The following is a 24345-nucleotide window of genomic DNA, read 5'->3' as shown; positions in this document are numbered from 1 at the left end:
CGGGAAATCAGAGATAAGAGTGTCAGAAAGTGAACGATCTTGCAGAAACAATTCTGATCTGATTCAGATTCGCTATTAAAGTCTCCGCTCTCCGCTCTGTTGGTAGTTTGCAGATTCCCCGGTGTTCCAGCAAGCACCAAGTGCACACGTGATTCTGGAGAGGAGAGTGTTGTGTGGAGCGGCTGGTTTCACTGCTCAGCTTCTGCTGAAATGTGCAACACTGCAGAGGGTTACAGTGGGCGGGGGGTGGGTGGAACATACTTCTCTGTTTTGCTTTTCTCACAATAGACCTTGATACTCCGTTAGGTTTAAACTCTCGGTGCTGAGCCAAAGAAAAATAACATAATTTCTGTTTCGAATTCCAGTCTGAGCTTGGCACTGTGTAACACGCTACCACACACCTGAACAGTATCCTCTGCTCCAAGGAGCTAGTACATGAACTCAGGCAATTTGCTCCCACCCCATCTCTGCAGTCCCCTCTGTTCCGAGAATCTGGTGCGTGAACTGAGGCAATTCCTGATGTTACGTGGAAGAGCAGGAAACTGAAGAGGATGTGGGCAGTAATAGGGGACTCTATAGTCATGTGCTATTCTGTGGACACAAAAAGAAGTCACAGATGGTACTTTGCCTCCCAGGTTCCTGGGCCCGATTTTTCTGGACACATTCACAATATCCTGAAAACGGAGGGCGAGCCACCGGGAGTCGTGGTAAGTATTGGTACCACCGACCTAGCAAGGGTACAGAGCATAGATTGAGGTATCAGATAAACGTGTGGCCAAAAAATTATATTAGGGGGACGGGAGTCAGATTTCCGAATAGTTGTGAGCACTTCTGGGGCAGGTGGGAACTGTACAAAAGTGATGGGTTGCGTTTGAATACGAGGGGTGCACAATATTCTTGCTGGCAGATTTATTAGAGCTGTTGCAAGTGTTTTAAACTAATAAGGCATGGTGATGGAAACCAGTATGATAGAGCTGAGGATGTGCCGCTCGGTTTAAATGCCGACTCAGCCGAGTATTAAATTGTACCACAGAGGCAACATGCGATTTTCGTCGGTATGACGTTGTGGGCGTAACTGAGTATTGGCAGAAATAAGGGCTTGATTGGGAGACTTACATCAAAGGGTATATTTTGTATCGAAAGGACAGGCAGAAAGACTTAGGCGGTGGTGTGGTTGTATTTTCGAGATGGAATTACATCTTCAGAACGAGGGGACATAGGGTCAGAGAATGTTGAATCATTGTGGGTGCAGATAATAAATTACAAGGGTAACAAGAAACATTATGGGAATCATATATAGTCCTCAAAATAGGCGCTAAGATGTGGAATTGAGATTGTAAAGGACCTGGAAAAGGCATGTACGAGTAATAGGGGTAATGATACTTTTTTTTTACTGGGGGACTTCAATGTAGAAAGGGAATAGAAAAATTAAGCCTACTTCAGTTGTCGGGTCACAGGAAAGGGTCTGTATTGTGATTGTGCTCGAGCTTACTTGGGGAAAAACGAGCTTAGATTGAGTGTTGTGTAATAACTCAGATCTTGATTTTGTGTGGCTCGGCGAGCTGGTTTGTTAGCTTGCAGATATTTCATTAACCAGCTAGGCAATATCATCAGTGCCACTTCGAATGAAATGCTGGTGATCTCTATTGATTGCCTTTTGTTTGTTGTGTGTGTGTGTGTGTGTGTGTGTGTGTGTGTGTGTGTGTGTGTGTGTGTGTGTGTGTGTGTGTGTGTGTGTGTGTGTGTGTGTGTGTGTGTGTGTGTGTGTGTGTGTGTGTGTGTGTGTGTGTGTGTGTGTGTGTGTGTGTCTGTGTGCCTAAACGGAATCAAAAGTCAGTGGGAAGCTGGATAATGGGAAAACATTTAAAAACTAACAAAAGGCAACTAAAAAGCTATAAGAAAGGTAAAGATGAAATATGACGCTAGACTAGCCAATATGTAAAGCAGGATAGCATTTGTTTTTGTTCAGTTATATAAAGAGTAAAATAGAGTTGAGAGTTGATATTGGGCCATGGGAAATAATATTGGTGAAGTCGAAATGCGGGACAAATAATTAGCAGATGAACTTTAGAGAAATAGAAAACCTATAACATAATACAGGCCCTTCGGTCCACAATGCTCTGTCGAACACGTACTTACATTAGAAGTTACCTAACGTTATCCATAGCCTTCTATTTTTCTAAGCTCATGTACCTATCCAGGAGTCTCTTAAAAGACCCTATCGAATCCGCCTCCATCACCATCGCTGGCAGCCCATTCCACGCACTCACCAATCTCTGCATAAAAACTTACACTTGACTTCTCCTCTCCAATTCCAAGCACCTTAAATCTGCGCTCCCTCGTATCAGCCGTTTCAGCCCTGGGAAAAAGCCTCTGACTATCCAGACAATCAATGCCTCTCATCATCTTATACACCTCTATCAGATCACTTCTCATCGTACGCCGCTCCAAGGAGAAAAAAGCTGAGTTCACTCAATATGTTTTGATAAGGCATGTTCCCCAATCCAGCCAACCTCCTTGTTAATCTCCACTGCACCCTTTCTAGAGTTTCCACATCCTTCCGGTGGTGGAGTGACCAGAACTGAGCAAAGTACTCCCAGTAGGGTCTGATCAGTGTCCTATGCGGCTACTGCGTACTTTGTATATGTCTTCGCTGTGGAAGACACTATCAGTGTACCAGAGTACCGTGAGTGACAGGAAGAAGCAGTGACTGTCATCACTATTACAAAGGAAAAAGTCATCTGTGGAAACCTAAAAATTTGAAGGTGAATAAGTCAACTGGGCCAGATGGACTATATTCCAGAGTCCCGAGAGAGTTTGCTGAAGAAATAACGGATGCATTGCTCATGATCTTTCAGTACTAACTTGATTCTGATATGGCCTCGAGGAACTGGAGGATTGCAAGTGTCACTCATCTCCTTAAGACGGGAGGAAGGGAAACGTGTGGAAATTATAGGCCAGTTCGCCTAACCATAGCGGTTGGGAAAATGTTCGACTCTATTATTGATGAGAACTAATGATCAAAATAAGCCAAAGTCAGCATTGATTTTGTAAAGGAAAATCTTGTGTGACAAATCTGTTGGAGTTTATCGAAGACAAAGCAGAGGCAGTGGACTTCATTTACTTGGATTTTCGGAAAACATTTGATAAGGAACCACACAGAAGACTGCTTAACAAAATAAAATCCTATGGCATTACAAGAAAGATAACGTCATGGATAGCAGAATGGCTGACAGGTGGGACGGAGTGAGTGGGAATAAAAAGGGCCTTTTCTAGTTCGTTGCTGGTGACAACTGGAGTTCCTCAGGGGAAGAGCTGCTTTTTACATTGATTGTCAATGATTTAGATAATTAAATTGATGGCTTTGTGGCAAGGTTTGTGGAAGATATGAAGAACGCTGGAGGGGTAGTTAGTAAGTACTTGAAGAAGCAATGTGAATGGAGTGTGTGTGGCATCCGTCGGTCTCCTCGAGAGACCATGGATCTGCGCCTGGGGTTTCCAGGGCGCAGGCCTGGGCAGGGTTGTATGGGAGACCGGCAGTTGCCCAAGCTACAGGCCTTCTTCTATCCACGCCACCGAAGTTGTCCAAGAGAAGGGCACTAGGACCCGTGCAGCTTGGCACCGGTGTCGTCGCAGAGCAATGTGTTGTTAAGTGTCTTGCTCAAGGACACAAACACGCTGCCTCAGCTGAGGCTCGAACCAATGACCTTCAGGTTACTAGTCTGATGCCTTGTCCACTAGGCCACGCACCAACGTGAATGGAGTAGGACTTAGGTAAATTGTAAGAAACGTCAATAAAAAAAAGTGCATATACAATACCGCGTTGGGAAATGGCTGAAATGCATTTTGGTAAAAGTAGAAATGGGGAGAAGGTTCAAATATCACAGGTGCAGAGAAACTTAGGAGTCCTAGTGCAAGGCTCCCAGAAGGTTAATTTTCAGGTTGAATCTGTGGTAAAGAAGGCAAATGCAATGTTGCCATTTATTTGAAGGGGGAACAGAATATAAACGCAATGCCATAACGCTGAGGTTTTATGGACACTAAGCAGGCCGCACTTGGTGTACTGTCAACAGTTATGGGCTCCATATCTTTGCAATTATGTGTGTCATTGGAGAAAGTCCGGAGGAGATTCATGTGGATGATTCTGGAAATGAAGTGGTTAACATATGTGGAGAGGTTTGGCAACTTTGGGTCTGTACTCACTGGAATTTAAAATAATGCAGGGTGATCTACATGAAACCTACAGAATGTTGAAAGACCAAAATATTGTGGATGTGGTGATTTCTATGGTGGATATTTCCATAGCTAGAGGCTCCAGCCTCAAAATTGAAGGGTGATCCTTTAGAACAGAAGAAGAAGAAGGAGAAGGAGAAGAAGAAGAAGGAGAAGAAGAAGAAGGAGAAGGCGCTTAACTCCGAATGGAGTAATTGGGACGCCGTCGTGACGGCGTTGTTTTTAGCAGGCTTTCTTATTTTTACGAGACCAGGTTGCTAGCTCGACGCTCTACACAGTACGGATGGAAAGCGTGTAAGGCAAACGGCTGGATTGGAACTCGGGAGCCTTTGCTTCGAACTCCGGAGCTGATGCCCCTACAAAGATGAAATCTTTTTGCCAGCGAGTAGTGATTTTATAGAATACTCAGGCACAGACTGCGCTGGAGGCCAATTTCGTGGGTATATTTAGGTCGGAAGCCGATCGTGTCCTGACAGGTCAGAACATCAAATGATATGGTGAGAATCAGATGTATGTGTTTGAGTCGGACCCGGGATCAGCCATGATGTAATGGCGGACCAGACTCGGTGAGCTGGATGACCTAGTTCTGCTCCCATGCCTTGTGGTATTATGGAGGAATAACAGCAAATCTCATCTCATCTTCAGATCCGAGGTGTGGTATTTCCCGTACCAGTGGTGGATGTTCCAATTGGAATGGTTTGGCTTCAGCTTGGTCAGATCTCGGGATATTCGGCGCTAGGGAAAGAGGGAACGCCGAGGCTTCCTCTGACTGACGGAAAAGTCTGCTTATAAATGTCACAGAGATCTCTGGGTCGCAGCCCGAGGCCCGGAACATGCGACGTGTTGTCACACATGCAATTGGTTTCCTGTCCTCCAGCTTCAGCCAAACTCTAACAATCTCCAAAGACAAGAACTCAGAGACTCAGAATGAAATAATGACTTTGAGATTTCCATTCCATCGCTTACCTTTCAGATGCTTGGGCAGTTCAGATAAACCCCGCTCAGTGTCCATGTAGGTGAACTGGCCGTCACCTGTTCAAACAGAGTAATCTGCATGAAGTCTGTTCTGTGTAATACTGTAAATTCATCAGCATTTACATCTGTAACACACAGTGTATTGTTCACCGTACCTCGTTCCCGTATTTCATTCAGTATTCTGCTCAGCTTCGGTAAATGGTGGTGTAGTTTTACAAAGGATTCCCACATCACCCTCCGGGCCCCGGAGCCCTTCTCCATCACCAGATCCAGGAGGAGTTTGGAAGCGCCCGCTCTGTTTCCCTTCTTCGCAAGCTCAGTCACGCTCTGTAATGAAAAATGGGGAATATATTGAGGAGCGGAGGGATGGGTACAAATCTACCACGAACATGGACTGAGCAAGCATATTCTGCACGCCACATATCACTAATAGGCATTGAAGTGTTCGTATTAGGAAAGAGATTTTGAAAGAAGTGAGCGGGTTCAGTCACGAATTTGTGAACGCCTCTGTTTGCGGAGCAATTATCTGCTTGCCAAGGGTTCAGTGGAGCAGACATCACGTGAGTGAGCCAGAGATAGAGTGGGAAGTTGAGATTTTAAATCAGAGAGCGTTCAGTGAGCGGAATTGGAGCTTTTCATTAGAGTTTGGGCAATTCCTTTTCTTTCTTTTTCACAGTTAGAACAGTTGGAATGCCAGGCAGGAAAGCGGAGAACTATTCCTACAGGGTGTGTCAAGGCAAAGAGACCACCGGTATCCCTGAAAACTACACCTGCAAGAAATGAATCCAGCTGCAGCCTGAGCGAAGGAAATGGAGCTGCATCCAGATGAACCCAGGGTATTCGAGGAAACTGAGAGTTTGGCTGACAGGCTACACAGTACGTAGGTAACTGGGTGGACTGTCAGGATTTGGAAATCGGAAATGCAGACACTGCAGGACATCCCTCTATAACAGGTAACTAATAACTTACTGTTTCAGTAATACTAGCAGAGCAAAGCCACAGAGATTATGCCCCTGCCACTGAGTTGGTTTTTGTGGTTCAGAAAGGGTGAAAGCAGTGAGTTGCACAGACGGGGAATACAATGGTCAGGAGAACAGATTAGAGATTCTGTTGATGAAAACAAGATTTCTGGCGGTGTTTTGCCAAGGTCAGGGATATCTCGCTTGGAATCTGAAACAGATTCAAGGGCAGGGTGAGCAGTCAGAGGTCAGGGTTCACATCAGCACCAATAGCAGGGTAGGAAATGTGAAGAAGTCCTGGAAAGGGAGTTCATGGACGTAGGTTAAAGCGCACGATATCCAGGATGGTGTTCTCAGGATTGCCACCCTCACCACCTGCTAGTGAGGCATGAAATAAGATGATAATACAGTCTAACGTATGACTTTTGAGATGGTGCACGATGGACGCTTCAGATGTTTGAATGATTGGGCTCTCTTCCAAGGTAGTTGGGACCTGGACAGACTTGATCATTTTGCACCCCAACTGGAGGGGTACTGATACCCTTGCGGGAAGGCGTGTTAACGTTGCATAGGTGTTAAACTAAAGTTGCAGGGGGATGAAGAACCAGAGTGGATAGTGGAGCAGTTGTGTGGTTAGAGGTTGTCAGTCCTGCATTCAAAGCCAGGAATCTAAAGGAAGAGCACAGTGATCCAAATGCTCAAACATGTGTACAATTTGAATACAAGGAGTATTGTAGGAAATGCAGATCAGTTTAGAGCATCGATCAGAACATTGAATGACAATATCAATATAATTTGGTTGGAGGAGGTGCAGGACTTAGAAGCTCAGACTTCAAGGGTTCCGTTGCTTTAGACACAATTTGATAGAGCAGGAGGGATTAAAGGAGATTTGTCATAACTCGTCAGGAAGAATGTGACTGCATTGCTCAGAGAGAACAAATTGGAGAGCTCATCCACTGAGGCTATATGGGTGAAACTGGGGTTTAAGAGGATCAAATTTGTTGAGAAATCACAGGCAGTTACCAGACACATAGGGTTAGGATACTAAGCTATTGTAACTTTCCATTTATTGACCGGAACACCCATACTTTAAAGGGCTGGATAGGATATTGTTGGTCAAATGGGTTCAAGGAAGTTTCTGTGATCAATACATTGAGGTCATAAGTACAGACAGTTCATTCTGGAATTCTGATAGTGTACATGACAGGACAGATGACAGAGGTGTGCGCAGGGGAACACTTTGGATCTTGGGATCATAATGCCAGTAGTTTAAAGATAATTATGTAAAAGGGTAGATCTGACCCTCTGGTTAAGAGTCTAAATTGGAGAAAGGCCAATTTTAATTGTATCAGAAAGGATCTGATGAATGTGGATTGGGACAGGTTGTTTTCGGGCAATGCTGTGCTTGGTAAGTGTGAGGCATTCAAAACTGAAATTTTGAGACTGCAGATTTCAAATGTATAAATGACCTCAAGTGAAGAGTGTAAATGTTCCTGGCAGACGAAAAGGCAAGGGTAACATGTTTAGGGAACAACAACAACACAGACAAAATGCTGGTGGAACACAGCAGGCCAGCCAGCATCTATAAGGAGAAGCAATTTCGACGTTTCGGGCCGAGACCCTTCGAGACCCTACACAGCCTCCTGGCCTGCTGTGTTCCACCAGCATTTTGTGTGTTTTGTTGTTTGAATTTCCAGCATCAGCAGATTTTCTCGTGTTTGATGTTTAGGGAACCTTGGTTTTTGACAGATATTAAGACCCTGGTGAACACAGAGTACATAGCAAGTATTGGCAGAGAATCACAAATGAGGTACTGAATGAGTATAAATAAATCAAGAGATACTAAAGGAGAAATTCAAGAGGGTATAGGTACGGCATGTTTGCTCTAGCAGATAAGGAAAAGGGGAACACCAGATCATCAAATATATTCAGAGCATAAGTATAGCAACAGACAAAATTGGTCCTCTTGAAGTTCAGAATGGGCATTTATGCATGAAGCTGAAGTAGGTTGGAGAGATCTAAATTAGTTTTGCAGTTATATTTACTCAGGACACATACAGTGAGGCAAAACAGCAGTGACATCATGGACTGTAAATAGATTACAGAGGAAGCAGTGTTTGCTATCTAAAGGCAGATCAGGCAGGATAAATCCCCAAGGTTTTCCTTCATGCCTTCTTTGAGGCTAGTTCAAAAATCGCAGGAGCCCCAGCAAAGTTATTTAAAATAAGAGATACTAGATGATTGGAAGATAGCTAATGTTGTCCTGCTGTTCGAAAAGGCTGTACGAGTAAATCACCGAAGTAGAGGTTGGTACGTTTAACACTGGCGGTGGTAAACTTATTGACAGTTATTCTAAGGGACTGGGTAGGAGTATTTGGATGGACAAGGATTGATTAGGGGTAGTCAACACTGATTCGTGTGCGCAGATACTGTCTAACCCATCTTATAGTTTCTCGAGGAAGTTCCCAAGAAAATACAAGGCAGTGGATGTTCCCAAGAAAATACAAGGCAGTGGATGTTGTTTGCCTGGACTTCAGCAAGTCCCACATGGAAGCCTAGTCAAGAAAATTCAGTTGATTGACATTTATGGCACGCTAAGTAAATTCTTTAGATATTGGATTCATGGGAGAAGCATGGTAGTAAATGCTTGACTCTCTGGCTGGAGGTCTATGACTAATGGTGTGACGCAGGGATCAGTGCTGGGTCTGGTGTTGTTTCTCAAATATATGGACCCTCTGGAAGATAATGTGGAAAACAGGATCAGCAAACTCGTGGATGACACCAAGGCAGCGGTTAACGAAGAAGTTAATGAAAGCAGTGAGACCTGTAGCAGGAAAAAGTAGAATTAAAATAGTAGATGGTATTTAATGAGGATAAGGTGTTACGTTTTGGAGGACAAACCACAAAATAAAAGCAGATGGTGAGTGGTAAGCCATCGCAAGGTGTACTAGAACCATGGTATCAGGAAGCACAGATGCATAATCTTTTGGAAGTGTCGATGGTAGATAGGGTTGTAAAGTGAGAACATAAGGTAATAAGTAATAAGAGCAGGAGTAAGCCATCCGGCCCATCGAGCCAGCTGTGCCATTCAATAAGATCATGACTGATCTGTCCGTATTCTCCATCTACCTGCCTTTTGCCCATAATCCTTAATCCCCTTGCTATGTAAAAACCTATCTAACTGTTCCTTAAATATATTTAGTGAGGAAACCTGAAGTGCTTTCCCGGGCAGAGAATTCTACAGATTCACCACTCTCTGGGCAAAACAGTTTATGCTCATCTCCGTCCTAAATTTTCTCCCCTGAATCTTGAGACAATGTCCTCTAGTTCTAGTCTCAGCTGCCTATGGAAATAACTTTCCTACTTCTATCTCATCTATCCCTTTCAAATTCTGTATGTTTCTATAAGATCCCCTCTCATTCTTCTGAACTCCAGAGAATATATTCCCAGGCGACTCAATCTCTCCTTGTGCATTAACCCATTCATCCCTGGAATTAACCTAGTAAACCTCCTCTGCACTGCAGCATGACCTCCCTGCTCTTGAATTCAGTCCCTCTAGCAATGAAGGCCAACATTCCGATCGCCTTCTTAATAACCTGCTGAAGATGCAAGACAACTTCTGGCGATTCATGAACAAACATTCCCAGATCCCTCTGCACAACAGCATGCTGCAAACTTTCACCACTGAAATAATAATGTGGTCTTCTATTATTCCTTCCAAAGTGGATGATCTCGCATTTCCAACGTTATATTCCATCTGCCAGACCTTGACCCACTCACATAACCTATCTATAATCCCTCTGCAGACTCTCCACATGCTCTTTAGAATTTGCTTTTCCACTCAGTTTAGTGTCATCAGCAAAACTTGCTGTGATACACTTAGTCTCCTCTTCCAAATCATCAATGTAAATGGTAAACATGTGCCGGCCCAGCACCGAAACCTGCAGCACTCCATTCACCACTGACTGCCAACCAGAGAAACACACACTTGTACCAACTGCCTGTCTTCTATCGGTTTACCAATACACTATCCATGCCAATGCACTTCCTCCTACTCCATGAATCCGTATCATATTTATAAATCTCTAGTGCGGCACCTTATCGAACAACTTCTGGAAATCCAAGTATGCGACATCCAACTGCCCCCCCCCCCCATCCATTGAACTCATTATGTCCTCAAAGAACTCCGATAAGTTTGTCGAACAGGGCCTGCCCTTTCTGAATCTATGCTGCGTCTGTCTGATGGAACCACTCTTTTCTAAATGTTTCGCTACCTCTTCATTCATGACAGCTTCAAGCATTTTCCCGACTACAGCTGTTCTGCTAACTGGCGTATAGTTGTCTGTCGTTTTCCCACATCCTTTTTCTTAAAAGTGGCCTGACATTTGTTGGATTCCAAGCTGGCACCTGCCCGGAGTCTAGAGAGTTTTGATAAATTATTACCAACGCGTCTACCATAACGTCAACACCCTGGGATGCATCCCATCAGGAGCAGGGAACGTATCTACCTTCAGGCCCTCTGGTTTTCTCATTACTATCTATTTAGTGACATTCATTTTCTCGCGGTTCTCACCTCCCATTTCGTCGATAACATCCTTCTTCGGCATATTTAGTCATTTCCTCTGCCATGAAGACCGACACAAAATAGTCGTTCAATGCCTCAGCAATGTCCTTTTCATCTAATAACGATTTCCCCTTTTTGGCTTCGAAGGGACCTAGGCAGACTTTAGCTATCTTCTTCCACTTTATATATTTACAAAAAATGTTGCTAGCTATTTTTATATTTTGTGCTAATTTACTTTAGTACTCTATCTTCCCTTTCCTTATTTCTTGTTTAGTTGTTCTCTGCAACGCATAGAAAATGCTGGTGGAACATAGCAGGCCAGGCAGCATCTATAGGAAGAAGTACTGTCGACTTTCGGGCCGAGACCCTTCGTCAGTTTTTCTCTGCAGTTTTTTTTTTAAGTTTCCCCAATCCTCCGGTCTCCCACAACCCTTTGCAACTCTGTACACATGAGCTTTTAATTTGATACTGTCTTTTATTTCCTTCGTTATCCAAGGCTGACTCTCCCCATACTTACTGTCTCTACGTTTGACTGGAATTTACTTTTGTTGAGCACTGTGAAAAACCTCTCTGATATTAATCTACTGTTCCTCAACTGTCCTACCAAATAGCTTGTGCTGCCAATCCACATTAGCCAACTCCACCCTCATCTCGTTGTAGTCTCCCTTGTTCAAGCATAATACATTAGTTTTAGATCTATTTCTGAATGCGAAATTCAATTATACTACGATCACTCTTTCTAAGAGGATCACTGACTACAAGATCGTTAATCTCATCTGCCTCATTGCACAGGACTAGATCTAAAGTAGTATTTTCCCTTATATACTCACTAACATGCTGCTCAATAAAGCCATCACGGATGCATTCTGTGAAGTCCTCCTTAAGACATCCTTAACCTACCCGATTCCCCCAATCTGTGCGGAAGTTAAAAACCCCTTTCACAACTGCCGTTCCCTTCTTACAAGCCTCAGTTATTTCTTGGTTAATCGTCTCTGCTACTGCAATACTTTTATTAGGTGGCCTGTAGACAACATCCAACAGTGATATTTACAGATATATTTTTCCCTTTACTATTCTTAATCTCTACCCAGATAGACTCAATATTCTGCTCCGTAGATTTTATATCATGTCTCACATTCGCCCTTATCTCATTCTTAATCACGAGTGCAACCCCACCTCCTTTGCCTTCCTGCCTATCTTTCCATGTTACCTGATACCCTTGGATCTTTAATTCCCAGTCATCTCCGCCTTGCAGCCAGGTTTCTGTAACGGCCAATAAATCATATGCCTTGGTACACATCTGTGCCACAATTTCACTAACCTTGTCTCCAATGCTATGGGCATTTAGATAAAGTGCCCTTATATTCATTCTCCTTTTAGGATCTAGTGACCTAAGCGATTTTTGTATTTTTTTTTACTTTAATGCACTGCACTCTTACTTTTTTCTTCACTAACTGTAGCTTCAGTCTCTGCATCATTTCTTTCTTCTTTCCTGTGTGGGTTCCCAAACCCCTGCCATATTAGTTTAAAGCCTCCCCAACAGCACCAGCAAAAAAAATCTCCCTAGGACATTGATCCTGGCTCCGCCCAGATGTAGACCGTCCGGTCGGTACTGTTCCCACCTCCCTCAGAAGCGGTTCCATTGCCCCAAGAATCGGAAACCCTCCCTCCTCCAACTCCACCGGTCAAGCCACATATTAATTTTAGCTATCCTGCTATCCCAACTCTGGCTCGCACGTGGCACTGGTAAAAATCCTGAGATGATTACCTTTGAGGTCCTACTCTTTAATTTATCTCCTGGCTCCCTAACTTCAGTGTGTAGGACCGCATCCCGCTTTTGTCCTATATCTTTAGTACCTACATGCACCACGACAGCTGGCTGCTCACCGTCCACTTTCAGAGTGCCCTGCAGCCTCTCCACGACATCTCTGGCACTTGCACGCGAGAGGCAACACTCCATACAGGAGTCCCGTTTTCGGCCACTCTATTCCCCCTTACCATTGAAACCCCTACCACAACAGCTCTGCCACTCTTTTTCTTGCCCTCTTGCGTAGTCCACCCATGGTGCCATGATCCTGGCTACTGCTGCTTTCACCTGATGAGCCATCTTCCCCAACAGACTCAAAAGTGGTATACCTGCTTTGGAGGGTGATGACCGCAGGAGACTCTTGTATGACCTTCTGCTACTACTTAGGACTTAGGATTCCATATATCATATTATTGGCTGCCGAAGTTGGAATATTATGTTGAAATTGAATAAGATATTGCTGTGGTATAATTTGGAGTATTGTGTGTACCGACCTATAGGTAAAATTGAAAGAGTGCAGAATAAATTGACAAGGATGTCCCCAGGACTTGCGAACGTGAGAGATAGAGGAAGTCTGAATAGGTTAGAACATTATTACCTAGAGTGTCGGAGAATCAAGAGACATTTGTAAGAGTAAGTATGGTGGTGAAAACTCTGCATTTGCAGAATGTTGATTGCTTGCTGCTAGGGGCCCCTGTTTGGAACATTCGGTTTAGTATGTGTGTCAAAGGTGATTAACGCCTTACTTCCGCAGAGCAACGTTCTTACGAGAACTGCAGCAGCTTAGTTAAAACCGCAGGCTAAGACGTGACATACGATGTGATTACTTTCTTGTCCGTTAAACCGTTTCATCTATCTGTATAAAGGTCAACTCGCATACGCGTCTGGTCAGAGTCAGTCTCTCCACCGTGAGGGGTGACTCTCCGTGATCATCACGACAATAAAGGTTCTCGCTGCGAACTGAGCCCAGAGAGTCTCTGTCTTCTATTTTAAGTAAAGTGTTAAAACTCTGCTACAACAGAAAGAGAAGTATAAAAGTTTTTAAAATGTATAGTACTGATAAATGCAAATAAGCATTTGCTAGTGATGTTGGGTGTGAATGGAGTTGGATGTCATCGATTAAAGGTGAAAGGTGAAAGGGAATATGAGGGGTACTTCTTCACTTAGAGGTTACCACCTGAAGTTGTTGTTCTGCATTTAAGGGCAATTTGTGTAAGTACATGGATGGGAGGAGTACGACATTTCCAGACTGGTTGCAGTTCGATGGGGCTAAGCAGGTTGCTGGGTCAGTGTGGAATAGTTGGGCCGAAGTGCCCGTTGCTGTACTGTGGAGATCGGACGATAGCAGGGTATCGATTTCGGCTGCGGTAAATCCCTGGTGAACTGCAGCAATTTCACAATTCACTCTTGGGATCCGTGAGGGTCCAGTGTCAGCCGACAGCTGGGAACTGACAGTGAATCGCAGGACCTTTGTGCATGTATGTGAGGCCAAATCTAACTGGTAGCAATGTAGAGAAGGAAGTTTGAAGTGAAACAGTCAGCTGTCTGATGGAAAATGTAGTGGACAGTTACAATTAATGTATCTTTGCTAAAATTCAGTCTGGTTGGCAGCAAGTAAATGTGCCGAGGTTAGCTGTGGATATTTGGAATATTTTCAGTTACTCTAATTATGCAATTCTCAGTGCTGACATCACATGCTGTAGTAATTGCTACTTCAAACTGACACTGTCACAAGGAACTGAATGTAACTGGACAATAAGGCATGATAGGATATATGATCAAAAGAGACAGCGTCAGTAGTTCAAAGGAGAGACACTAGTCCAGTTCTGTCTGTTCAACTGATTCCGTGGGATCGAATGACAAGTGAATGCAGAGCTCAGACATGGGTGGAGAAAGACAGTACAATCATTATGGATTGTGGGATCCCAGAAGTCTTCAAGGCAACACTGTTGCATGGTCGGCCGGGTCAATCATTGGTCAAATCTTGGGAAGTTGGACAGATTAATATAAAACCTTTCTCTGATCGTTGAAACTACCCATCACATGTCACAACACTAACAATCACCCTTCAATCATTGACTGTATCCTAACCCGACTAAAAACGAATGTGTTCAGGTAATTGGAGAGACTCCTGTCACATCTTGTATCTGCCAAATAAAGGCTCAGCATGGCTGCACCCCTAGTCTGCCCTGTTGACCACACAGACCTGTTTGTTTACATCTGTTCTGCCAGGCTGTTGAACCAGCGACACTCAATCTGTTGGTGTCCTTTCCACTTACATGATACTCTCGTGCCGTGAAGCGATCCTTGCCGGTTAACATGAGGCCGAGATTCTCCACACCCTCTTCTATAGCCTGCTGCAGTCGCTCCATGTAGAATATCGTCAACCAGAACAGTTGGTGATCCTCACAGTTTGACAAGAACTTGGAGATAGCGGAATTCAGATCTGTGAACAGGCATATAGAAATTGGAACAGTACAGCACAGAACATCCCCTTCTTGACAGCCCATCTGTGTCGACCACGAGGCGAAGGTGAAACAATCCTGTCTACATGCTCATGGTCTATATACCTCCAGTCCCTGCCTGTCCATGTGCCGGTTTGACTGTGTTTGAAACACTGCAGTCGTATCTCTACCGTTAGCTCCTTGGCAGCGTGTTCCAGGCTCTGATCACTCTCAATGGAAAACGAGCATTGCAATTCTCCTTTGCACAATCCCCTCACAAAACCTCATGCCCACTGGATTTGATATGTCCTTCCTGAGTAAGTGGCCGACTGCCTATGCAATATATGCCTCTCTGCTTTATACACCCCAGTATCAAACCCTGAGAATGTAAAGAAAGAAATACAAGCTTGTCCAATGTCTCCTTATATCTGATACTCTGTAATCCATACAGCATTGTTCTGCACTTTGTCGGGAGACCCCACAACCAGAACTGGACACAATCTGCAATTGGGCCCTGATCAAAGTTTCCAACAGCTATATCAAGACTTTTCTATGTTAGTACTCAATCCTCGACCAATGCTGTAAAGCGCCATAATATTTCCAAACGGTTCCACTGAATCTGATGATTAACGCTTTGAGTATTCCAGTGATAACAGAGAGGACGTAGTCCCTAACACACTGAGTATGTGTCCATAGGCTCCCGTACCTCCTTGTTGATGGAAGGAGAAGAGTGTGACGGGAGTTCCTAATAACGGAGACTGTTTTTTTTTTAATTATTGCCTTTTGATGTCGTCCCCAATGCTGGAAAGGTGTCCTCCAAGATGGAAATGGCTGAGTTTGCGACTTTCTGCAGCTTTTCTCTGATCCTATACAGTGGCCCTTCCATAACAGATGTTGATGCAGACAATTAGTAGGCTCGCTATGATACATCTATAGAAATTTGGTTAGGTCTGGAATCCAAAGAAAAGTGGAGAGCGAAGGACTCAAACTCTCCGCTTCTTTTTGGATTCCAGACATAACCAGAACGCCCATAAAACCACTTTCTTCTGTCTAGCGGAATTGGTACTTTCTATTTTTTTTCTTTGCATTTCTTGCTTCCTCCGAACTAAACGTGTAGCCATGGGCACCCGTATGGGCCCAGCACTGGGGCTATGGCTGTCTTTTTGTTGGCTTTGTGGAACAGTCCATGTTGCAAGCGTATACTAATATCCGTCCCCCACTTATCATTCGCTACATCGACGACTGCTTTGGCGCTGCCTCCTGCACGCAAGTTGAGCTCATTGACTTCATTAACGTTGCCTCGAACTTTCATCCTGCTCTCCAATTTACCTGCTCCATTTCCGACACATCCCTCACCTTTCTGGATCTTTCTGTCTCTACCTCTGGAGACAGCTTATCCACTGATGTCTATTATAAACCTACAGACTCTCATAGCTACCTGGATTATTTCTCTTCCCACACTGTCTCTTGCAAAAATGCTATCCCCTTCTCACAATTCCTCCGTCTCCGCTGCATCTGCTCTCAGGATGAAGCTTTTCATTCCAGGACGAAGGAGATGTCTTCCGTTTTTAAAGAAAGGGGGTTCAGTTCCTCCACCATCAACTCTGCTTTCAAACGCCTCTCTCTCATTTCCCGCACATCTGTTCTCACCCCATCCTCCCGCCACCCCATTCAGGATAGGGTTCCCCTTGTCCTCATCTACCACCCCAACATCCTCCGCGTCCAACATATAATTCTCCGTAACTTCCGCCACCTCCAAAAGGAAGCATATCTTTCCCTCCGCCCGCCCCCTTCTGCTTTCCGCAGGGATCGCTCCCTACGCGGCTCCCTCGTCCATTCGTCTCCAACACCCATTCCCACCAATCTCCCTCCAGGCACTTATCCTTTTAAGCGGTACAAGTGTAACACTTGCCCTTATATTTCCTCCCGCACCTCCATTCAGTGCCCCAGACAGTCCGTCCAGGTGAGGCGACACTTCACTTGTGAGTCGGCTGGTGTGGTATACTGCGTCTGGTGCTCCCGGTGCGGCCTTCTATATATTGGTGAGACCCGACGCAGACTGGGAGACCGTTTTGCTGAAAAACTATGCTCTGTCCGCCAGAGAAAGCAGGATCTCCCAATGGCCACACATATTAATTTCACGCCCCATTCCCATTCTGGTATGTCTATCCATGGCCTACTCTGTTGTCAAGATGAATCCACACTCAGGTTGTCGGAACAACACCTTATATTCCATCTGGGTATCCTCCAACCTGACGGCATGAACACTGATTTCTCTAACTTCCGTTAATGCAGCTCCTCCCCTTCTTACCGTATTCCTTACTTATATTTACCTTTTGTTTTTGTATTTATTTTTACTTTTCCCCCTTTTCTTTGTTTCACTTTTTTCTTCTCTCTCCATCTCTCACAATCACGCCTTGCCTGCTGTCCAACTTCCTTTGGATTCACTCCCTCCTTCTTTCTCAGTACGCCTCCCGTCGCATGATCCTCCCCATTCTGCAACTTTTGATCCCGTTTGCCAATCAACTTTCCTGCTCAGCTTCTTCCCTCCCCCTGCTGTCTGCTCCTATCATTTTGGATCTCCCCCTCCCCCTCCCACTTTCAAATCTATTACTACCTCTCCTTTCAGTTCGTCCTGACGAAGGGTCTCGGCTCGAAACGTTGACTGTACTTCTTCCTATAGATGCTGCCCGGCCTGCTGCGACCCATCGGCATTTTGTGTGTCCTTGAATTTCTAGCATCTGCAGTTTTTCTCATGCGCAAAGTCAGCATGGTTTGCCTGACAAATATGTTGTAATTGTTTAAAGAAACAACACGCAGGGTGGACAAAGGAAAATCAGTGGATGCTGCTTACTTGGATTTTCAGAAGATCTTTGAGGCTGCTAAGCAATGTACGTGTCCATGGTATTATAGGAACGATATTGGCATGCACAGAGTACAGGGTGATTGTCAGGAGGCACAGAATGGGAACAAATGGAGCCTTTTCCTGTTGGCTGCCGGTGTTCCACTGGGGTCTGTGTTGGGACCTCTTCTGTTTACACATCAATGATGGAATTGTTGGCTGTGCAGCCGCGTTCACAGACATTACAAAGATAGGTAAAATGGCAGGTTGTATTGAGGAAGCAGAGGGGCAGGAGGTGGACCTACTCTGGAGAGATTAGGAGAATAGTGAGTGAACTGGCAGACAATACAGAGTTGGAAATGTGTATGGTTATGCACTTAGAAGGAGCACAAGTACAGGCGATTTTCTAAACGGGCAGAGTTTATGAAAGTTTAAATCCCCTGGTTCACCCACAGCTTTTGATTGGGTATTTATGAAATGTTCTCGAAGGAACCCACTCATCCACATTGGTCTTAATGAAGTCGGGGACAACTGTGCCGTATTCATTCAGATTCAAAGATTCCTGAATATTGTCCCGTACAGCCTCTTATTCCTCTGCCTCCCTGGAGGATACTCTTCTTGGTTCTCGCCACTTGCGCTGCATTCTTTAGTCTATGACTATACACCGGGCTGTGACTAAGTCCGTAAAGCCGGTTTCACGGACTTTCAAAACTGTTGAGACCCTTCATGAGAGCCGACCTTCCTTGGCCAGTCCTGAAGAAGGACTTTGGCCCAAAACGTAGATTCTTTGTTATTTCCATGGATGCTGCCTGACCTGCTGAATTCCTCCCGCATTGCGCATGTGTGTTTAATCTGGATTTGTAGCATCAGTAGAATTTCATGCTCATTGGTGCATTAAAGTGTGATAACACACAGTAAATTTGTAAGAGTGACTCATTTACAATGAGCTGATCCCTAAGCTATTCCACCCATTGTAAACATTCTCCAACTCAGCCACAGAAAACGGACTCCAGGAAGCTCCCCACATCTCCACTGTGCAAAAATATCAAAAACCTACAGGTAATCGCCCTTCCACAAGCCGAAATGTACTCATGTCGCTCAATCCCAGAACTCCTGAGATCGACTAGGCTTATACTCACTGGAATTTGGAAGATTGAGGGGGGATCTTATTGAAACGTATAAAATTCTAAAGTGATTGGACAGACTAGATACAGGAAGACTGTTTCCGTTGTTGGGGAAGTCCAGAACGAGGGGTCATAGTTTAAGGATAAAGGGGAAGACTTCCAGGACCGAGATGAGGAGAAACATCTTCACACAGAGAGTGGTGAATCTGTGGAATTCTCTGCCACAGGAAACAGTTGAGGCCGGTTCATTGGCTATATTTAAGAGGAAGATAGATATGGCCCTTGTGGCTAAAGGGATCAGGGGGTATGGAGTGAAAACAGGTACAGGGTTCTGAGTTGGATGATCAGCCATGATCATACTGAATGGCGATGCAGGCTCGAAAGGCCGAATGGCCTACTCCTGCACCTATGTTCTATGTTTCTATGTTTCCTGGACATGCTCCAATTATCTGGCACCAGATTTAAGAGATGAAAGTTGGAAACATCTTCCATATCAGGGCCTGTCTGGAGGTGAAACAGACCCTTTCTCTTCTCTGGACTGTAACGTCAACCACAGGACCACTGTCACATTCCTGACTGTGTTTCGCTCACAACCACTTTATTCACGACTTTCTGCTGCTTTCACTCAGGTGACGTTTTGCATGGTGAGCGGAATGATTGGACCGTTACCGGTGTTTGATGAAACTTTTCTGTGCCCTGTTTGCATTTGTTTAAGATTCATCATCTGAACTATTGTGCACCAATATAATAGATTATATAGATTCCACTGATCATACCTGTGTCCATTCTGCTTCTGACTGGTGATTGTTGATTGTCTCTTCTTGTTTACACAATGGTCCTGGTGCAGGAAAGCTCCACCTGCTGGTGATGTTCTGAATTACATGAAAAGGTCAGAAGGAGAGCGATCACTTTGTGAATATGACAGTACCTCCAGCCCCTGTATCAGAGCAGCACTTTGCTCAGGGACTAAACATTCCCAATACCATCAACTTCCACACCACATCTGTATGTCTGTCCAATAATATCTGGCGCATCCTGCTGATAGAGTCCCAGAGCTACAGAGCACAGACACAGACCCTTCAGCCCAACGAGAAAATGCTAAAAACAGTGCCCACAGAGATGGTCCTAATTTCCTGTGTCGGGCCTATTCCAACGGGGCTGAGCGGCAGTTCGGTGTGAAGGTCCTACAACCCCACTTGCTGCTCAACAGTCTGCCAGTGTTTGTCCAACAAAGTAGTGAATATCTCTGCTCGCCACCACCGTGGGCTTAGGAATTTCCATAGACGAACCACTCATGTCTCTTCCTGACTGTTAATGGGCTCCTTCCCCATCCGGCTCCTTGATCCCCCACCAGGCCAAACATCCTTTCAGACTCCATCCTGCCCACCTCCTGTCACACCACCTTTATCCTCTCAGTAAAATCCCTCCCCCTCATCTTTCTGCTGGATCACTCCCTCCGCAGGGAGCCTGCATCAAGCCAATGGACCGACGGTCTCCTCCTGCCTGTCAGAGATACATTATACTCCAGCCGCAGAAATCACTTTACAAACGCTCCCTACTTCCCGTGGAGGGAAATGGAAATAAATCAAAAAGTGCGACATTAACTTTGGGAATTGTTCCCATTCAATTGGAAGTTTCGGTGCGGGAGCGGAAGATGTATCAGCAGGGGTAACACCCACACGGCTAGTCCGCCTCGGCTATTAAGTGTAAACAGTGATTGACATCGTTTTGCACCAATGGGAAGAGTGTAACTACTCTGTTGAATCTATGGTGGGGTAGGGTGGGTCAGGTAGTTGTTACCTTAGCCAGTAAAGTTCAACCATCTCACCGCCTAGGTAACATAAGGAACTACATACTCGACGTCAGATCCTGGTGTGGGGAACCCACATATGACATCAGTCATGTGGGGGCGCAGAGTGACGTCAAGATCCCCGTGTGGGAAACCCACACGTATCATCAGGCAGGTAGGGGTGCAGAGTGAAGTCACATGCGAGTGACAGCTTGTTTTGAAAAGCTGTTCAACAGACGTTTTTAATGATTTCAGGGGAACAACAAGGGAAACCTAACAGGTGTCATCCACTGGTTCTTCAGTTCAGGCGGCGGGGAAGAAGAGGCTGATCCCAGATTTGTGTAAATCGAGCGTTTGTTGCGGTGAAAGTGGTTCCAGGACCGAGCCGGATGGCTGGAGAGTCCAGGCTGTCTGGTCTTGCAGCTCTCGTTCTAGTTTCGTGCCCGAGCCGAGACTGTGGGATCAGTTACTTGTGGTTCCCTAAGCTGGGAGGGAGAATGTGGATAAGTCTACATGTGCGGGTGTGGGGTAAATTGTGGAAAGGGTGTAGGGCCATTGGCAGGATGGAGGGAGGATGTGGAAGATGTGGATCAGTCTTAGTGTGCGGGTGTGGTGTAAAGGGTAGAAAGGGTTTGGCGCCATAGATGGGGTAGAGGGAGGTTTGGGGATATGGGTCGTCAGATGCAGTGTGACCCAGAAGATGGGTCCCAGGACAAATTAAGTCGTAAACAAGGGAGGAGTTAGTCCATTGAATCAGACAGGATACGTGACCTTTCAGGAAGCAACTATTCTTTTTTCACGGTAATTACTGTCCAATCTTCCTGTTAACATTATGTTTGTGACAGCCCCAGAGTCTGAGAACAGCTGAATGACAGGAAACAGAAGGTGATACTGAGAGACTCTTTCTTGGAATCGAGGCCAGTGCCTAGTGATGTTCCCCGTGTTTACACCTATTGTTACTTGTCACCTATATCAATAACCTAGTGATGGAACATAGAAATCTGCAGCACATTACAGGTCCTTCAGCTCACAATGTTCTGCCGACCATGTAACCTATTCTAGAAACTGTGTAGAATTATCCAAATGTATAAAATTATTTTTCTAAGCTCCATGTACCCATCTAAGACTCTTTTAAAAGACCCTATTGTATCCGTCTCCGCTACAGTCGTCGGCGTTGCATTCCACACACACCCCTACTCCCCTGAAATCCCCTCTCCATCTAATCCCAAGCACTTTAAAACTATGCCCCCTCATATTAGTCATTTCAGCCCTGGGAAAATATCTCTGGCTATCCGCACGATCAATGCCTCTCATCATCTTATCCACCTTTATCAGCTCAGCTCCAATCCTCTATCGCTCCAAGGAGAAAAGGTCAAGCAAGTTTGTAGCAAGTTCAAACAATTATTTTATTTGAAAGATATTATTTATGAACTCTCCACTTTGTTTCCATCTCCCCACTCAGAAATGAACAAATCCTATTTCACAAGATGCAAGTCCTTGAAATGAGCAAACACTGGGAGCATGAGTGTGACTTTAAAGAGCTGGAATACGGACAGCACATCATCAGACCTGTAGTGATTGTAACTGGATCTGACAGAGGCATAACTGGTATTTCTGGGCAGATTTGGTCTCACTCCAACTATTTCCTACCCTCCTTTGTGTAGGTATGTAGTATGTAAAGACCAGTGCTTGAGTAACTGAGACTCACTAGTCTTTCTCCTGACGAAATCAAAGGAAACCCTGAGTCAGACGCGTTCTCTTCAGCTGATGCTCTCAGCCCTGGTTCACCTGCTGCTGTTCTTTTATTTTCAGTTGTGGTTCGCTTCCAGTTGTGGGGTTTTCTTCCAATAAATCTCTCAACACAGGTCAAACTTTAACCAGAGAGATAATAAACCACGTTACCAATACAAAGGAGAACATTTCTGCTCAATGTTCCAAAAAAACTGAAATTTAAACATTTAAGATAAATATAATGATCGTAGTGAACAAATCTGTAATTGTCCCTGGCACGGTACTAAAGCTGGTATGGGTGATGAAGGAGTCATCATTCAGTCATGGTGGGACATGAGCCAAAAGAACAGAATTACTGATTTAGTCCATCGAGTCTGCTCTACAATTCAATCCATGGCTGAGTTTTATTCCAACACCATATTCCTCCTGTAACCCCGAAGCTACCTTCAAATCACAAATATATTAACCTCTGCCATAAATATGCCTAAATGGCAGCCTCAGCCACACTCTGTGACACCAAATTACATTTATCTGCCACCCTTTAATTAAGATATTCTCCTCATCTCAATTTTAAAGGTAAGCTTCCTTATACTGAGAATGTGATGTGAGACCCAAGACTCTCGGTCTAATGAAAGCATACTCTTCATTTTCACCTGATAATCCTCTGACTGAGCCAGATATTAGGCTGGAAAACATGGGCGTGGATCTCCAGCAGGCATGAATACGTTTCGCATTGTCTCCAGCATCTAAACTGAACACATTTTATCATTCTCTTATTGTTAAACGAGATTTTGCCCAGCACAGTTGGCCGTCACATTTCCTGTAGGCTAACAGGAACGAAACGTGTTTAATATAAAATTGAAAGTAAATTGCTGGTAACTCCATACATCAGATCGTATCTGTGAAAAGAAAAACTGGTGAAGACCCAGCATCAGAACTGGGACTGTTCAAGATGCTGCCCGATCAGCTGAACACGTCCAGCATTTTCTCTTTTTACTTTAAAAGATGCACAACTATTAACTGTTTACAAGATGTTTGTGATGGCCTGGAAAAAGTTGCACAAATGTTATGCCCACATTCATTAGCTTTCTCCTCATTCCAACACAGGGTCGATGCAACCGATACGGTCAATGCTCACATCTTCCTCCCCACCCCACTATTAATCTGTTACATCTGCTCCCAGAGAAATTAACTCTCCAAAAATGACCAAAACAGTACATAACAGACTCAACTTTAAATGGAGTGTCACCTGTTGACAAAGATTAACACAGAGGCCATTTGGTAACTTTGAAACTAAAATTGTGGTTACTGTCTTTATCCTTCCTCATTCTGCATTAAATAAATCCTCTGGTAGTTACAAGTAATAAACACCGATTACGGAAGTAACTTAGTGAGGCAAAATACATCACGATGAAGACAATGGCGGAGAAATATTGTTGATAGCTAATTATGGGTGGGCACAGGTTGGACAGAAATTGTATAAGATGTTTGATAGATATCATTGAGTTGGTGGGACACAGACTGGACAAAGGTTGAAAAAGTTTGTTAGGCTATCACTGCAGTGATATAATCACTACAGCAGGAAACAACTGTGGCGTCTTCTAGAGGGAGGAAATTGTCAGGCATTTTGAAATTATTCTGACTTAACACAGACAAGCAAGGAAACATCAGAAGTGGTATGTTTGAAATGAGCAACCAATATGAGAGAATGTGCGTGGCTTCACAGAGCTGATGCTGGCAGCAGATCTGGGATGATTGCAACTGGCATAACTGGTACTTCTAGATTTATTCAGTCTCACTCCAGGTATTTTCTATTTTCCTTGCTACAGAAATGTAATGTCTAAAGGACCAGTGCTAGCGTAAATGAGACTCACCAA

General features: G+C 44.5%; 1 protein-coding gene across 1 annotated transcript in view; it reads right to left on the bottom strand.

Moving 5' to 3' along the window:
• Positions 1-24345, bottom strand: part of LOC140723766 (NACHT, LRR and PYD domains-containing protein 12-like) — a 41839-nt gene that overhangs the window by 1618 nt on the left and 15876 nt on the right. The window contains exons 2-6 of the mRNA XM_073038301.1: positions 22446-22608; positions 19725-19820; positions 14818-14984; positions 5364-5535; positions 5200-5265 (exon numbers count right to left, since the gene is read on the bottom strand). Coding sequence (XP_072894402.1) covers positions 5200-5265; positions 5364-5535; positions 14818-14984; positions 19725-19734 — 415 coding nt within the window. The 5' untranslated portion in view covers positions 19735-19820; positions 22446-22608. The remainder of the gene's footprint in view (positions 1-5199; positions 5266-5363; positions 5536-14817; positions 14985-19724; positions 19821-22445; positions 22609-24345) is intronic.

This window comes from Hemitrygon akajei, unplaced genomic scaffold, assembly GCF_048418815.1.
Source record: "Hemitrygon akajei unplaced genomic scaffold, sHemAka1.3 Scf000134, whole genome shotgun sequence".
Classification (NCBI taxonomy): Eukaryota; Metazoa; Chordata; class Chondrichthyes; order Myliobatiformes; family Dasyatidae; genus Hemitrygon; species Hemitrygon akajei.
Note: the sequence above shows the minus strand (reverse complement) of the source record. Positions and strands in the feature narration are given on the sequence as shown.